At 43.8% G+C, this 18,001-nt stretch overlaps 2 protein-coding genes across 2 annotated transcripts; both read left to right on the top strand.

Annotated features, from left to right (window-relative positions):
• The first annotated feature begins 899 nt into the window (after window positions 1–899).
• On the top strand, window positions 900–6,587 carry LOC126377485 (uncharacterized). The gene has a single exon (XM_050025217.1). The coding sequence runs from the start codon at window positions 900–902 to the stop codon at window positions 6,585–6,587; it is 5,688 nt and encodes a 1,895-aa protein (XP_049881174.1).
• A 1,102-nt stretch (window positions 6,588–7,689) lies between these two features.
• On the top strand, window positions 7,690–13,269 carry LOC126377580 (uncharacterized). Its single transcript, XM_050025389.1, has 2 exons — window positions 7,690–8,720; window positions 10,229–13,269. The coding sequence occupies exons 1-2, from the start codon at window positions 7,799–7,801 to the stop codon at window positions 10,306–10,308; spliced, it is 1,002 nt and encodes a 333-aa protein (XP_049881346.1). The 5' UTR covers window positions 7,690–7,798; the 3' UTR covers window positions 10,309–13,269.
• Window positions 13,270–18,001: the final 4,732 nt, after the last annotated feature.

Raw genomic sequence — 18,001 nt, 5'->3', positions numbered from 1 at the left:
TCAGACATAGTTAAACGGTTGATAAAAATCTTTTAGAAACCAATTTCGTATTTAACTTAGCGATGATTTGCACAAAATATAGTTGAAAGATATTGCACATTATCACTGGAATTTAGATTAGCTTGAAAAACTATATTGTGGTAAAATATAATTGGTTTCACAAAAAAATTAACCCCTTAATTGATTAAAAATAAAAATAATAAAATGAAAAGCAAAATTATGTAAAAAAGAAAAGCAAATATCTTAAAATAATAGCGCATGTTAAGATTATAATATTGCTGGAAATAGAAAATGTAAAAAAATGTAATCCTTATGTTGACGTCATCTAAATTGTATAGGTAAGTGGGTAAAAAGTTATGATAACGGAAAAGCTTTAAACGGCATTTTCACAAAATGGCCTTTGGGCGCTTATGTAATTTTGCCTTTCCAGTTATGAAATTGTTCGCCGTAGAAGCAACAAGAAGCAAATTAGGATTGTGTTATGATTGTATTATGATTATATTATGATTGTATAATGATTGCCTAGAAATTGTAAATAGTTTGTAAGTTTTATTTTTAAAATAAAGAGAAAGATAGGGACTGAGCGCGGCTTCACCGCTACACACCCCCGCCGCGCCCTTGCCCCGCCCCGCTTAGTGGGCGTTTTCCTATATATACACGCGCGCGGGGACTAGACTCTCATTCTTATTAGAATCACCACACGGGTAGGAGCTCTGATTCAACTCCAATCGGTGTTTAATTTCAACGACTCCTAATTTCAACGCCTACTAGTTTCAACTTACATCGATAACACTAACATCGATCACATCGATATCTGGTATAGTCTATAAGATTTATGTGGCAAGGATCGAAGGGGCCACATAAATTCTCCTTCGAGCCGGATTGAAGAAACAGCGGATATGAAGACTAGGAGCATGAAGTCCGTAGAAACTCGCCCAACGCCGACCGCCGCCGAGTCGGCACCCGCCGCCGCCGCCGCCGCCCCCGTCGTCACGACTACGTCGACCACCGCCGCGTCAACGTCAGTCACGGCCGCCGTTAGGACTGCGCCGACCACAGCCGCGTCGACGCCAGTCACCGCCCCCCCGCTGACCAGGAAACCCAGCACAAGCCGTACAGCCACGGCTACCAGCACAGAGGACAGCTCGGGCACTACTACGACGACTGCAACGACGACGGAGGAATCTACGGGGGAAAGCACGCACGACACGACACTACGGCCCAAGTCGGTGAAGCGTGCACCGACAGCGCCGCGTTCCTCAGCGTCGAAGGGACGTCGCCTGGCGCTGCTGAAGGCTAAAGAAGAATTGTTGAAGAAGGAAGTGGAGCTAGCGGCGGCGAAGATCGCCACATTAGAAGCGGAATCAGACGACGACGATACGGATATAGTCAGCGTGAGCGAAATGCAAGAGCGCACCAAGACGTGGGTGGACCAGCTTCCCGCCGCCGAGGAAGACCCGTCCCCCCCGCAGCCGTCCGCCGCCGCCGCCGTCCCCCCCGCTGCCGCCGTTTTCCCCGCTGCCACCGTAAAGGATCATGAGAAGCCGAAACACAGGAGTATAGAAGAGAAGCCAACAACTTTCGATTACAGTCAACTAGCGACAGCGATAGCATCGGCCGCACGAGCAGTACCAGCCGCCATCGCCCCGCGCTCCGTGCCTGAGCTACCCATCTTCAGCGGAGCGTCGAGTGAATGGCTAGTTTTCAAGACCGCCTATGAAGAGACTGCAGTATATTTGACGGAGCAAGAAAACTTATCAAGACTACGTCGGAGCCTTCGGGGAGCAGCAAGAGATGCCGCCCAATGTTTATTCATCGGTGCAACCACGACTGCCGACGTGATGCGGTTGCTGTCTACGCGCTTCGGGCGGCCGGACGCCCTCGTCATGGCCGAACTGGAGAAGCTGCGGGCCCTACCACGTCTGACCGAATCACCGAGGGACATTTGCACCTTCGCCACGAGGATATCAAACATTACGGCAACCATCAGGGCATTGAAGAAGACACATTACCTGCATAACCCGGAAGTAGTTCGACACGTAGTGGAGAAGATGCCGTCAGCACTGCGATATAGGTACTACGATTTTGCGGCCGAACAAGATGAAGAGGAACCAGACTTGATGAAGCTAGCAAGTTTCATGGAGAGAACAGCGGAGCGGTGCGGCAGCTTCGCGCCCGTGGAAGCCACACCAGTCGTCGACCGGCGGGAGCACACGTCCGCTCCACTGAGGCGGACAATGAGGACTCACCACATAGAAGAAAAGAAGATAAACGTCACGGCCGGTGACAATAGGAAACAATGTCCAGTCTGCGAAAAGGAAACACACCACGTCGCCGAATGTGCAGATTTCAAGAAGACAGAGGTCAACGAGCGCTGGGAAACCGCGAAGAAACATAGGTTGTGTTTCCGCTGCCTGAAACGGAGGAAGTTCGGCCACACATGTCCCACGAGGAGGTGCGACGTCGGCGGGTGCAAGTACTCGCACCACCGCCTACTGCACTCCGAGCCGGAACAACGAGCGTCCATCCACGCGGGAACTCACATAGAAGAAGACCCAGTAATAGCCACTATAGCGTCGACAAGAGAAAGGAAGAATACTACAGCACTATTGAAGATTCTGCCGGTTCGTGTAAGTGGACCTAAGGGGACTCACTGCACGTACGCACTTCTCGACGATGGATCAACGTGCACATTAATAGAGGCGGCGGTGGCGGAACACATCGGCGTATCGGGACCTCCGGAGCCATTTTACATAGAAGGAGTAGCCGGGGCACGAGTGGACGCCGGCGCTTCGAGAAGAGTAACCTTCGACATCAGCGCGCCAGAGGACACGCACAGCTACAGCATCTCAGCGCGCACGATGAAGAACCTGCAGTTATCGCCGCAGAGCGTGCCGGCGTGCGCCGTGACGGGACAGAGCCACCTAGAAGACCTACAAGACCAGCTGACTTATCACCGGGGAACGCCAACCGTATTAATAGGACAAGACAACTGGCAGCTACTCCTGGCACATGAAGTCAGACGCGAGCAAGACAGCCAACTGGTCGCCGCGCGCACGGACCTAGGATGGGTGTTGCACGGAGTGCGGCACACACCGGCGGGAGGGCCCGCTCATCGAGTACATCACGCGAGGATCGTAGAAGATGATCAAGCAATAGAAAAACTGCTTCGAGACCACTTCGCACTGGAAGTCCTAGGAGTGGAACCGAAACATTTCCACACAGAGGAAGAAAGAAGAGCGCTTGAAACACTAGAGAGGACCACTCGCCGCACAAACGAAGGATACGAAACGGGCTTACTCTGGAGGAGCGACGACTACGACCCTCCTAATAGCTACGAAGCCGCCCTGAGAAGACTTCAAGCCATAGAGAGGAAGTTAGATCGCGATGAAGAAATGAAAAGGCGGTACGAGAAGCAGATGAACACGCTGATAGAGAACGGCTATGCAGAAGTCGCGCCCACGCCGCCGAAGGGAAAAACGAAGATTTGGTACTTACCACACTTTGCAGTTATGAACCCGCAGAAACCAGAGAAATTGAGGATCGTCCACGATGCGGCCGCAAAGGTGCGAGGAGTCAGCCTGAACGACATGTTACTGTCCGGGCCGGACCTACTTCGATCCCTACCAGGAGTGCTGATGAAGTTCCGGCAAAGAAGAGTGGCGGTGACGGCTGACATAAAGGACATGTTTATGCGGATCTCAATAAGGACGGAAGATCGAGACATGCAGCGCTTTCTCTGGCGCGGAGATAGAAGAGAGGGACCCCCCGTCGAGTATCGCATGAAGAGTGTAATATTCGGCGCTACTTCCTCCCCCTGCACGGCAATCTTCGTGAAGAATAGGAACGCCGAACAATATAGAGAAGAGTATCCGGCGGCGGCGGCGGCAATCATCAACAACCACTATGTCGACGACTACTTAGCAAGTTTCGATACAGAAGAAGAAGCAATACAAGTCTCCAGTCAAGTGGCTTATATACATAGCCGCGCCAACTACTACCTACAGAAATGGGCATCGAGTTCCAGACACGTACTGTCATCATTGGCGCCCGAGGCGAAAGAAGACATCGTCAAGCTTGCTCCCGAGAAGATACTGGGGATGATATGGTACCCAGAGCGCGACACGCTGTCATTCAATATGAATGAAGCCCGGATACCCACCGACATACTACACGGCGAGCGCGTGCCAACGAAGAGGGAAGCGTTACGAACGACGATGTCACTCTACGACCCGCTGGGAATCGCCACGCCCGTGACCATACAAGCGAAGCGCATCATTCAGGACACCTGGCGCACCGGAATAGGATGGGACGACGCGCTGCCTACCCCCGAAGCAGAAGCATGGAAAAAATGGACGGAGCATGCGCGGCGCCTCTCACAACTAGCCGTACCTCGGTGCTATGCCTCGCTCACATGCGCCCGGTTCGTGGAGCTACACACCTTCGTGGACGCAAGCAGCTCTGCCTACGCCGCTGCGGTGTACTGGCGAATCGTCGACGAGGACGGGCAAATACACATCTCGCTCATCGCCGGCAAAGGGAGAGTAGCGCCTATCAGCAAGATGACATCGATACCACGACTGGAGCTCCAAGCGGCCGTAATGGGCTGCCGCCTAGCCCGCACAGCGCAAGAGGAACACGACATCAAGCCTACACGTCGTTACTTCTGGAGCGACTCTAGGACCGTCCTATCATGGTTGCGAACGGGACCACGAGCCTACAAGCCCTTCGTAGCTCATCGAGTCGCCGAGATAGCAGAGGAGACTAAGACAAACGAATGGCGTTGGGTATCAACGAGAGACAACCCGGCCGACGACGCTACACGAGGAACGCCGAAAGACTTCGCCTCCGAGCATCGTTGGTTCGGCGGCCCGCCTTTCCTGTATCTACCAGAAGACACCTGGCCGGCGGAGGACATCTCAGAGACTATTGAACACACAAACGAGGAGAGAGTGCACGCGACGACCGCCGCAGAAAGAACAGGGAAGGCGCTACCCGACATAACACGTTTTTCATCGTGGGCAAAACTACTACGTGTCACGGCGCGTGTCCTACAATTCATAGAAAAACTAAAGGGAAGAGAAAGGTGTGCCGCCGCTAGAAAACGCACCAAGAAACGTGCGGAGGAAGACCCGACGTGGAAGAAGGTACAGGCGCACAGAGAAACGGGACGAGGCACAGGACACAAACATGCGCCGAGACAGCAGAGAAAGATCGTGCCTCTCGCGGCACGATACTTGCATCGCGCACGGCAACTATGGATACGCGCCGTGCAGGAAGAGGCCTTCAGCGCGGAGCTAGAAGCTATAAGAAGAAAGAAGCCCCTGCCGGCCGACAGTCGACTCAAGCAACTGTCGATTATGATTGACGAAGAGGGACTAATACATCTACGCTCGAGGATCGCCGCCGCCGCCGACATCACAACAGAACAACGGGAGCCCGTCATCCTGGATGGAGACCACCGATGGACGCGGCTGTACATCAAGTGGGTGCACACGCAATTACACCACGGAGGGTTTGAAACGACGGCAAATGAGGTGCGACAGCACTACTGGGTGTTGCGCCTCCGCCACGCCGTGCGCAACGAACTGAAGAAATGCCAGGTCTGCCGCATCCGTCGGGCCACGCCAGCCCAACCATCGACAGGCAATCATCCAAGGAGCCGTCTAGCCCATCACCAGCGGCCCTTCACCTACACGGGGCTTGACTACTTTGGGCCCATGACAGTCACCGTGGGTCGCGCACGTCAGAAGAGGTACGGAGTCCTCTTCACCTGCCTAACCACCAGGGCAGTGCACCTGGAACTCGCCGGGAGCCTCAGCACCGACTCTGCAGTAATGGCACTGCGGCGCTTCATAGGCCGCCGTGGGTGCCCCACCGAGCTCTGGTCAGACCAGGGTACCAACCTGCGCGGTGCGGACGTCGAGATGAAGCACGCCGTCGAGGAGGCCATACAACAAGAAGCCTCCGCTCGCTTCATCACCTGGAAGTTCATCCCTCCTAGCGCGCCATTCATGGGAGGCGCGTGGGAGAGACTGGTCCGCAGCGTCAAATCAGCACTAGCCGTGGTGCTGCACGAGCGCGCGCCAAAAGAAGAAGTCCTGACAACGCTACTGGTGGAGGCCGAGCACACCATCAACAGTCGACCCCTCACACACGTGTCGACATCACCGGAGGACCCAGAGGCCCTCACACCGAACCACTTCATCCTGGGAGGTCCATCACGGGTGCCGATGCCAGGCGCCTTCACGGAGGGCGACGACGCCGGCCGCAAAGACTGGAGGAAGAGCCAACGCCTAGCCGACATGTTCTGGGCGCGATGGGTACGGGAGTACCTACCTGAACTCCAACACCGGCGGGAGCCCCGAGCCAGCAAGGGTTCCATCTCCGTGGGCGATTTAGTATTGATCGCTGACGGCACGCTGCCTCGCAACTCGTGGCCGCGAGGTGTCGTCGTGGCTGCCTACCCCGGACCAGACGGCGAGACGAGGGCGGTCGACGTGAGGACAACGAAGGGGATCCTGCGGCGGCCAACGAAGAAGCTGGTCATCCTGCCAACATCGCCACCCGAGGACGGCGAACCGTAGATGGTCCAGCTGCGCGACGTGGTCATCGAGCTGCGCAGCTGCGGCGGGAGAATATGTTCGCCGTAGAAGCAACAAGAAGCAAATTAGGATTGTGTTATGATTGTATTATGATTATATTATGATTGTATAATGATTGCCTAGAAATTGTAAATAGTTTGTAAGTTTTATTTTTAAAATAAAGAGAAAGATAGGGACTGAGCGCGGCTTCACCGCTACACACCCCCGCCGCGCCCTTGCCCCGCCCCGCTTAGTGGGCGTTTTCCTATATATACACGCGCGCGGGGACTAGACTCTCATTCTTATTAGAATCACCACACGGGTAGGAGCTCTGATTCAACTCCAATCGGTGTTTAATTTCAACGACTCCTAATTTCAACGCCTACTAGTTTCAACTTACATCGATAACACTAACATCGATCACATCGATATCTGGTATAGTCTATAAGATTTATGTGGCAAGGATCGAAGGGGCCACAGAAATGGTATCATTAAGTTACTGGTGCTAATGTCAAATTTTGTTATTGTTTGCAACAACCATTGAGCCAAACCATTCTTAATTAAAAAAGAAAAATATTATTTATATGGTAACATTCGTTCCAACCATTCACTCTCTCTTCATTTTAAAATTATATCGAATCAACACGTTCTCTGTAATATCTCTTTTGAAAAAAATTAATAAACCGTGAAATTGCCGTCACAAACTCTTTTATTTATGTCTTTCCTAGACATAAATTGGTGCCGAAACAAAAGTAAAGTGATTGCGCATCGTAAAAACTGTTTTTTCGTCGCGAGTGCACATTGCCGATCTCGTGGGCGCGTGAGTGCGAGTCGCCATTTACAAGGCTTTTGCGCATATTTCATCATCAAGGGGCGTGCTAGAAGTGAAATAAGAGGCCTGGACCAACATTCGTCAAGGAATATACCACGGATCGTCACAGAAGCCTCAACATAGTTCACGCATTTCTCCGGTGAAAATCTACTTGTTGTAAAGAGAGGCCGCCATTATTCGAACTTCAACGATAACCAAACGTGAATCAACGAGTCGGTCAATGCAGTCATTCAGCCGTTCAACTCTTGACAGATACTGTTCGTTCCTTCATCTGTCAATGTCAAGCATCATTCGTTCGTTCGCCCCGTGTTTTGATAAACAAATACGTCTGCATTTCTGCGAAAAATATTAATTATTTACGGAATTTTCTGCGATTTTCAACATGGGACGCAGAAAAAGCATTGCGGATGAAGAAGACAGGGCGTCTCGGGACAAACGGCTGAAAGTTCAATTGGCACAATGCAAATCGAAATTGACGAAAGCAGAAAACTTTTTGCGTGAACAGAAAGGACCTCTAGATACGGATGCTATTACCCTCCGGCTGCAGCTATTGGAGAAAGTTTTACTGACCGTGAACGATCTTTTGCTAGAAAAGCAAGTTTTAACTTGGAGCGACGACGACGAGTTCGACGATGATGGACTAGAAGAGAGATGTCTTAGCGTGATAATAAGCTACAAGAAGGCGCTCGCGCAGGCAAGTTCGTCGAAGCAAAATACATCAGCTAGTGATAGTGCCAGTGACAGATATTCATCAATGAAACTTCCTGAAATTGACATTCCAGTGTATGAAGGAAAGGACTACACCAAGTACCAATCGTTTATCGAACTATTCACGGCTATTATTCATAGAAATGGTAAACTAGAACCTATCCAAAAGTTATTCTATTTAAGAAAATATTTGAAAGGGGAGCCGTTGTCACTTATTGAAGGGCTACCCTTAACGGGTGATTCTTATGAGAAGGCATTGGCTTTACTCAAAGCTAGATATGATAATAAGTTTCTCGTTGTTACAAACCATGTACAGGCAATCTTGGATTTTTCGCCTATTGTGAAGGGTGCTGCCAGCAATTTACGAGAGTTAATAGCTCATGCTCGTCAACATTTAGGAGCCTTGAAGACCCTTGGACAGCCCACTGAACATTGGGATATGATAATTTTACCCATTTTGTTGCGAAAAATAGATCAGTTTTCTTGCAGAGCATACCATAGTGAGCGTGTTGATAACAAGCTGCCAAATCTGGATGACTTCTTTGCATTCATTGAAAGAAGGGCCAGCAGCTTCGAGGAGAGCCAAAGGAGCGAAGGTAAGAACTCCACACAATTATTTAATAAAAAAGTTACTAACCTCGCAAGCAGAGAGTTACCATCTTGCAGGTTTTGTAAAGATCCTTCTCACAAATTATTCAAATGTCAAAAATTCCAAACATTGTGCCCAAAGGATAGGATTGAATTTGTTTTGAACAATAATTTGTGTAAAGTTTGTTTAGGATATCACAATAAAAAATGTCATTTTCATTTCAAATGCTCTTTGTGCAATAGCAAAGATCATAATACTCTATTGCACCTGGACGCAAGTGAATCAAAAGCTTCATTGCACAGCAACATCAGCAACAGCACTGTACTGCTGCCCACCATTAAAGCAAAGCTCTTCAGCCAAGACGGAAAATCACATATTATTGCTAGAGGGCTAGTGGACAGCGGCAGTCAAGTTTCATTTATAAAATCTGATCTTGCCAAAATGTTAAATTTAAAGCCATTCAATAGTAATTTAAATATTACAGCTCTAGGTCAACAAAACAGAACTACCTCAAAAGCTGTCAATGTGCGTTTCATGTCACTTCAAAACAATTTTAATTGTCAAGTGACTTGTTCCATTGTGAACCAAATAACTTCAACGTTACCTCAGCATGCAATTGATATGAAAAATATCCCCATGCCAAAATCTGCAGTGCTTGCAGATGATGAATATGGTACTCCAGGTGACATCTCATTTTTACTGTCAGCTGACATGTTTTTCAAAATTATGCGGCCTAACAAAATTCAATTAGGAAGCAATCTCTACCTAATAGACACCGAATTTGGCTCAATTGTGTCAGGAGAGATCAAAGAGAATGCATCATCTTTAAATAAAAATCTAGTAACACTGCATGCAATGACTACTTACAATGATGAACAGCTTGATCACCTCCTTACAAAGTTTTGGAATACTGAACTAGTACCTGAAACGAAGCCGGAGGTTACAGTAAAGCAGGATCCCTGCGAAGCCGCTTTTAAACAGTCGGTACAGTTAATTGATGGCAATTTTCAGGTTTCACTTCCACTTCAAAGGCCTCTAGATCAGCTTGACTTAGGTAACACGTTTCCCATTGCAGCCAAAACATTAAATTACATCGAAAAGAGACTAGATAAAGATGAGCAGCTTAAAGAAAAATACCATGCATTTATCAACGAATATGTTGAGTTAGGACATGCCAAAATCTTGCCCTTCAGCCATGCTGAAGCGAATAAAAGGTATTTCATGCAGCACTTACCCGTAATAAGGAATGACAAAAAAACCAATAAAGTCCGTGTTGTGTTCAATGGCAATACTCGAGCAAGGGCGCACCCCAGCTTAAACGAAATGCTTATGAACGGTCCTAAGGTGCAAAAAGACCTCTTTGATATTTTGCTGTCATTCAGAGCTCACGAGTATGTTCTTTTGGCCGACATTAGGCATATGTATAGAGCCATTTTTCTACACCCAGAGCACAGAGTGCTCCAGAATATTCTGTGGAGAAATAAAAATAATAACCTAATTATTATTGAATTGCAGACCGTCACATATGGGTTGAAGTCCTCCAGTTATCTGGCCACAAGGTGCCTGGAAGAACTAGCACGCCAGTACGAGGCTGAGTTCCCTAGGGCGGCAGCTGTGATCCGGAATTCCATGTATGTAGATGATGCGCTGTTTGGAGGTCAGTCAATAAAAGAGGCATTGGAGGTAAGAGATCAGCTTATTTCATTACTTCAGCGAGCCGGCTTTAGCTTACATAAATGGGCCGCCAGTGATCCTCGTCTTCTTGTTGACATTCCAATCAGTAAGCAGCATTTTGATGAACATGAGCTCTGCAAAGAAAACTTATCTATAAAAGCACTCGGCGTAACGTACGATGTCAAAAGCGATACGTTAAAAGTGGGTTGTCCTATCAAAAATATGCATGGAGACTGGAGCAAGCGTTCCGTGCTTAGTGTCATAGGGTCCTTCTTTGACCCTCTCGGGCTGGTAGGGCCAATCACAGTCCGAGCTAAAGAATTTTTACAAAAATTGTGGATTGAAAACTTAAAATGGGACTCTCCCTTACCTGATAAAATATTAAAACAGTGGAAACAATTTTACTGTCAACTTACAACTATGTCAGCTATTTGTGTAAATCGTAACATAATGTGTTCTAATGCACAGCGTGTTGAGCTGTATTGTTATTGTGATGCGTCACAAACAGCATATGGATGTTGCATTTATGTAAAAGTAATACATAACAATAGTGCAACCACTACTCTACTTTGTGCTAAATCTAAAATAGCTCCTATTAAAAACAAATTGACTGTGCCTCAATTGGAATTAAATGCAGCATTAATTTTAGCGAAGTTATATGACAGAGTCAGAATAAACTACTCAAATATTAAAATTGATGCCAAATACATGTTTTCGGATTCACAAGTTGTGCTGTGCTGGCTTAAGTCAAACAAAAACTTGAAGGCTTATGTACAAAATAGAACAAATGTTATTCGGTCGTTGACTAATGATTGTAATTGGTATCACATTGATGGCGCGTTCAATCCGGCAGACTGCTTATCTCGCGGATGTGACCCGGCCGAGCTTGCCTCTAACACCCTGTGGTGGAATGGTCCACCACAGCATTCTAAACCTAATTATGTGCCTGTAGAATCCTTGGTAAGCTGCAATCACCTGTTGTGCTCTGCTCCTACTTACGATACACGGGAGGTCGGCTTGAGCGTGACATCAACTGTGCCTGAAATACCTGAAATAATTTTAAAATATTCCTCTTGGAACAAAACTGTAAGAATAATGACTTGGGTTCTTAGATTTGCATATAACTGTAATAATAAAAATAATAGGCTAAAACATAACTTAACTATACAAGAATTAAAAAACACAGAAAATAAAATATTTAATATTGTACAAAATTCATATTTTGTTCACGAAATTCATTGTATTAAAAATAAGCATCCTATAGGATCTCATTTAAAATCATTAACTCCGTTTCTAGACAACAATAAAGTATTAAGAGTTTCTGGCAGATTACAAAATGCTTCAATTCCATATTCACAAAAATATCCTGTTATTTTACCAAAAAATTGTCACATTACGGATTTAATTATTTTAAATGAGCATTTAGCCTTATTGCATGCGGGTCCAAAAATGACCATGTCTAATCTAGCACTGCGTTACTGGATTATAAGCTGTAATCGAGAGGTAAAAAAGATTTTAAACAAATGTGTTAAATGTTATCGTTTTAAAGCTCAATGTGCTGAACAGTTAATGGGTTCATTGCCCACTGATAGAGTTAACCAGGCTAGTACCTTCAGCATTGTTGGTATTGATTACTGTGGCCCATTTCAAGTTAAGCAATCTAGCCTTCGAAGGAGTGTGGTCTCCAAAGGTTATGTTATAGTGTTTGTGTGTTTTGTCACCAAAAGTGTGCATTTAGAGTTGGCCTCAGATATGACTTCGCAATGTTTCATTGCAGCCTTGAAACGATTCATTTCAAGGCGCGGGTTGCCACGCGTTATCCACTGCGACAACGCCAAAACTTTCAAAGGTGCGGATAATTCTCTTAAAGAGTTGTACAAGCTACACAGCTCTACTCAACATCAATCGACCGTAATTAATTTCGCCTCTTCAAAGGGCATCAAATTTGATTATATACCCAGTTATTCACCAACGTTCGGCGGGCTCTGGGAAGCCGCCGTTAAAAGCGCAAAGTTTCATTTTAAAAGGATAATTGGTCCCAGCATTTTCAACTATGAAGAGTTTAATACAATCATCATATCGGTAGAAGGTATATTGAACTCTAGGCCTTTGACGGCTCTGTCTAGAGACCCTTCGGACCTATCATGCCTAACACCAGGCCACTTCTTAATAGGTAGACCGATAACGACCATCCCAGAGGCTGACTGTGTTTCAGTGCCTACCAATAGGCTTCGATTTTGGAGACGATGCACACAGATACAGCAAAGTTTTTGGCATGTATGGCATAAGCAATATTTGTCGTTATTAAATAATCGGCCTAAGTGGCACCATAATCAACCCAACATAGAGGAAGGTGCTTTAGTACTTTTAAAGGATGAGCGCTCTGCTCCACTCAGCTGGCCATTGGCTAGGGTTACAAAGCTGATTTCAGGACCCGATCAGAGGGTGAGGGTAGCAGAAGTGAAAACTTCTTGCGGCATGTCACGTAGAGCCATTAATAAATTATGTATATTGCCAATAGAAACATGAAAATAATATTTAAAAAGTGTTTATTTTTCTCATAAAAATAGTTAAAAAAAAAAAAAGGTTTATTTTTTCTAATATAAGCATAGCTTAAGAGTCTAAAAGTTCATAATATTTTTGTAAAAATTGTATAACTTAATATTAGTTAATATGGCTCTTGCGTTATAGTAGGGTGCGTAGTGCAGTTGTCATTGAGTACATTCTCTTAGTACGGTTTCCGTCGCATTATGTGGCACTTTATATTTGTACCCCTGTTGTACGCACCGTGCTAGATCGCTAATTATTAGGTGGTCGGAGTTGTAGTTTTTCAGTTGTAAGTTTAGCACCCGGCCCTCGGGAATATGTTTGCAACAACCATTGAGCCAAACCATTCTTAATTAAAAAAGAAAAATATTATTTATATGGTAACATTCGTTCCAACCATTCACTCTCTCTTCATTTTAAAATTATATCGAATCAACACGTTCTCTGTAATATCTCTTTTGAAAAAAATTAATAAACCGTGAAATTGCCGTCACAAACTCTTTTATTTATGTCTTTCCTAGACAGTTATTGTTACCAATGGATGTGTATTGAAATGTATGAAGCATTTCATGTATCTAACAATACTTATTTTTTTTCTTTTCATATGAGTTGTGAGGTGAATGACCGACTTCATCAACCCTGATGCCAGGGTTATTTATTATTGAAACCTTATTTTGTAATCTAACTTATTATGTTTTTGTTACTAACCCTACCGATCGATCATATGTTGTCCGAATAACCAATTTTTGAATTTTGTTTTTTTTTTTTATTGAGCCGCCAAAAGCCCTTGACTCATGTAACGACTACGTACTTACTACGTGCCTTCTAAAGCATGGATCATCTACTATTAATTAAATAAACTCGTCGAAATTCAACTTTATTGTTTTTCAATTAACTTTCTTTATTCTCACGAGACAAAAAAAAAAATAAAAAATAAAATAAAGATAAAAAAAATAAAGAATAAAGATTTGTACTTATTTGAAAAATGCCTTCTATTCCATACCACCGGGAGCATTGTACGAATCAATTTATACTACATTCTTACAATACGAGTAGAATGAAATAAAATAACATTTAAATCCTTAAAAACACCTCAATCCCACAAACCCCAATAAAAAAGCTTGCCCAAAACTCGCACCATTTGTGGTTCCACTCCGGTGTGGTATGCGCCGCGTCATCCAATCCATCACACGGTAACTACTTTAAATTGATACCTGCCCACTGCTGGGCGCATCACTGACCGTGGTGCCAGAATATCTCGACCTCACTCCACTTTTATATTTTTAGCAATTTCTCTATGTTTAATTGTATCCTGACTTACGTGCAACATTCGTATTTGTAACTTTGAGTAGTAAATACAAATGGTATTGTAACTAGCTTTTACATGCATAGGTATAATATAAAATAAAAAAAAAAAATTTGAATTTTTTTTTTAAATGGGAAAGTGAATGTGTGTGTCTGTCTCTGTTTATTTGTCTGTCTTTCACGGCAAAACAAATCGCGAATTGACATGTTTTTTTTAAGTGGAGACAGGTTGAAGGGATGGTGGAAAGCTAAACATTGGTATGCGGGTTATTTGTGAGTAACAAAAAATCGTGTATCATTTTTATAAAATTTCATATGGGATGTTTCGCAGTATTCATGGTCTTCTTCTATCGTGTGGATTGTGAGGTGAATTACCAACCTCATCAACCCTGGTGTCAGGGTTATTACTGAGCCGCCATAAGCCCCTGACATGAGTCATGGGTCATGGAGTCTCATGTTTTCATGGTAGGAAACTAAAAATTGGTACATTAGGAAAGGGGGTACTTATATTCAAACGCTCAGCTCAAATGTCACAGGTCTTTGTAACCTGGTTACGGCTGCACCAGATTATTAGTAATGCTAATTTTGATTTTATTTCGAATAAATAACTACCGATGGATTCTGAGTGCTTTTACTACCGCCATCGATATATTTGCCTCAAAACTTATAATTTACAATCTAATTAATACTTTTCGGCTACTTTATAAAATGAGACAACATAATTTAGAAGAAAAAAACATTTAATGATCACCTACTAAGTACCAAGTTGATGGTTTACAAAAAACAGGCAGAAATAATGAAATGATGATTCATCATATCCATCTTATAACTTCGTATCAAAAGTATCTGCAAGTGTTTATAAGCATTTCTGATTGATAATGTATTTTATAATATTAGGGACTTTTTTGGTGAAAAATGGAATTAGATTTAAGTACACCATTGTGCAAGTTTCTTAAGTTACTAGTATTATATTTTTTTACTTTAATGTTACCTATTGACATGTAACTTTCTAACGTTTGACATTTTATAATTTAAATACTTGAGTTTTGTATTGTAATCTCTCTAATTTTAAATCATTTGTTTTGATTTTGTGCCTAAATTCGTATGCCTGACGGTTATCGCAGTGGCTCCTAATTTTTAGTGTTAACATCTGTACATTGAATTGTAACATCACCCTGTGTTTTTACGAATAAATAAATTTGTATTTGATTACTCGTGGTTCTGCCCACCATGTTAGGGATTTTAAGCGTGAGTTTAGGTATGTGCGTAGGAGTAAAGAGTATAAATCTTGTGATTACTGATATGTCTTCTTTAAGAGAATCAGAATCTGTCACTTTTCGACATGCCCGGGAAGAGCAGAGTTCTGTCTTTTATTCGCTCCTAGAATAACAAAATTAGTGTTGAAATATGTATATTTGGAAAGTGAAAAAATATATATCAAAAATATTCAACTCGGACGGGACTTGAACCCGCAACTTTTGTGAAGCCGGGACGAGTGTGCTAACAATCACACCACTGGGTCTATATAGTCATTTACGATCTATATCGTAGGTAATTAATCTGTCGCCGGCACCATCTATCCGAAATATTTTATACTTATATTTCTTAGACCGATATGTATTAAATATACCGAAAATAAATAAAATATGGGAAATGATGATGAATGGTCGACGATTTCCCTCATTCAGCGCTTATCGCTATCGACCCGCTAGGGTCGATTAATTCTTTCAAATATTTTTCCTCTCAGACGACGCCCTGAGCCGAGGTGCGCGCCCAATGGGCACCCTTAGGCCTGTTGTGTTAAACGTCGTACCGAGTGACAGCCTTCAGCTGTCCATTTTTCCGGCCAAATATTTAATGCCATCTGCGGCAAATCTACAATAACTCACGTCAAAAAATAAAATGTATTACTTAAATCACAAAAAAACGAAAGTCAAAAACTAAAACAAAATTTACAAACCCGTGTACCTAGTAAGCAGTAGAGCAACCATTAAATAAATTACTTAAAGAAAGAAATAAACCAGTAAAATTGAATTAAACGCGGCGTCGGGAGAGTGGCCAGTGACGGACGCTAAGTAGCTCCAATTATGTAGTTTTTGTACCACAAACCACTTCCACTTGATTCGCAGTTACACACCACTTTTTTTAAAATACACTTTCAATTTGTACAGCGTGTTGTTTTGACTGATCTTTTTATTTTTGTCGATGGCTTAGTAAGTATTTTAATAGGTGTAACTCCGCCATGAAACATCCTTTGACCGTCTTGGGATTTTGATCTATCTCTCTGTCAAATAGTAAACAATATCCGAGACCAATCAAGAAAAACGTTTGAAAAAAGACCTTTTTCAAACCCTGGCCTTTTTTGGTGAGCTGCGGCACCCATATACCTTTATGTTTTCCAACTGAATAATAATGTGTGTATATTTTAATGTTGTAAATGTATTGTGTGTCGTAGGTTTTACCTATAAATTAACTTTTTTATTATTATTAAGAAGATCCTACTGCCTTATTACTAAATAAAGTCTAAAGATAATACCATGTGTATGTGAAAGAAAAGAAAATTTATGCAGAATCTGCGACACTACCCCGCGTCCGCCAGACTTCTTTCTGCGGACTATATTTTAAACCTGGTATTATCTTTAATCTTTCATTTTACCGACTTCAAAAAAGGAGGAGGTTCACAATTCGACCGTATATTTATTTATTTTTTGTAATAAAACAACAATTGTTCAATACACATAGCAATAAGTCACGTGAAGTCAAAAACTAAAACCATATTTCCATCCAAATGGTAATTTTCTGCCCACCCTATACAGCGGACAGTTAATGACGTGAAGAGTGGTGGCGTGGTGATTGTTTCACTGTTTACAGTCTCTTTAAAAAAACTAAAGGCAAACATTTTTATTCAACCGTAGGCTTCATGTAGTGCTTCTATTTACCCGACTGCACCGTAGCAAAACGGAGAGATATGTGTTTGACTATGTATGTATGTTTCTTAATGATTATCGGCAATCATCGCATGTACGAAAACAAATGAATGCTAAATGCTATGTTCTGCAATGATCAATAGGTCTAGCACGCTATGTACGGTCACGAGTATACACTTTGATACCATGTCACATGAACTTTTTTGACAAATTGAACTGTAAGTCTCACTAGTGTCCTAAAGTGGGTACATTATATTACTCATGACTGTAAGTGCGACGCGACGCGACGCGATTTAAAATAAGGTCCTTGGTACACGCGACCACCGGGACATTCGCGACTTTTTCAATATGTCACACTCCAAAGGAAATACCTTATTATTGTATATTGCTTATAAAAGAGCCAAAGAAAAGAAAATACAGACACCTGTTTTCATTATTATATTGCTCCTGGCTAATACTTACTGATGTAAGTAACCTGCCAGGGTTGAATTACCAACCTCATCAACCCTGGTGTCAGGTTTACTATTGAGCCGCCAAAGGCCCCTGACATGGCTCATATAACGACTACGTATACATCAGTAAGTAGTAACCGGGACCAACGACTTAACGTGCCTTCCGAAGCACGGATCGACTTACTTTCGGACAATCAGGTGATCAGCCTGTAATGTCCTAACCAAACTAGGGACCACAGAGTAATTTTTGTGATATGTCCCCATCGGGAATCGAACCCAGGACCTCCGGATCGTGAGCCCAACGCTCAACCACTAGACCACGGAGGCCGTTTTTATTATTTTTTTATTTATCAATAAGGTAAAGGTGTCTTTCTTTCTTCCTT

This window comes from Pectinophora gossypiella, chromosome 23 (assembly GCF_024362695.1).
Source record: "Pectinophora gossypiella chromosome 23, ilPecGoss1.1, whole genome shotgun sequence".
Classification (NCBI taxonomy): Eukaryota; Metazoa; Arthropoda; class Insecta; order Lepidoptera; family Gelechiidae; genus Pectinophora; species Pectinophora gossypiella.
The sequence above is the reverse complement of the archived record's forward strand: the minus strand, read 5'-3'. Positions and strand labels throughout refer to the sequence as shown.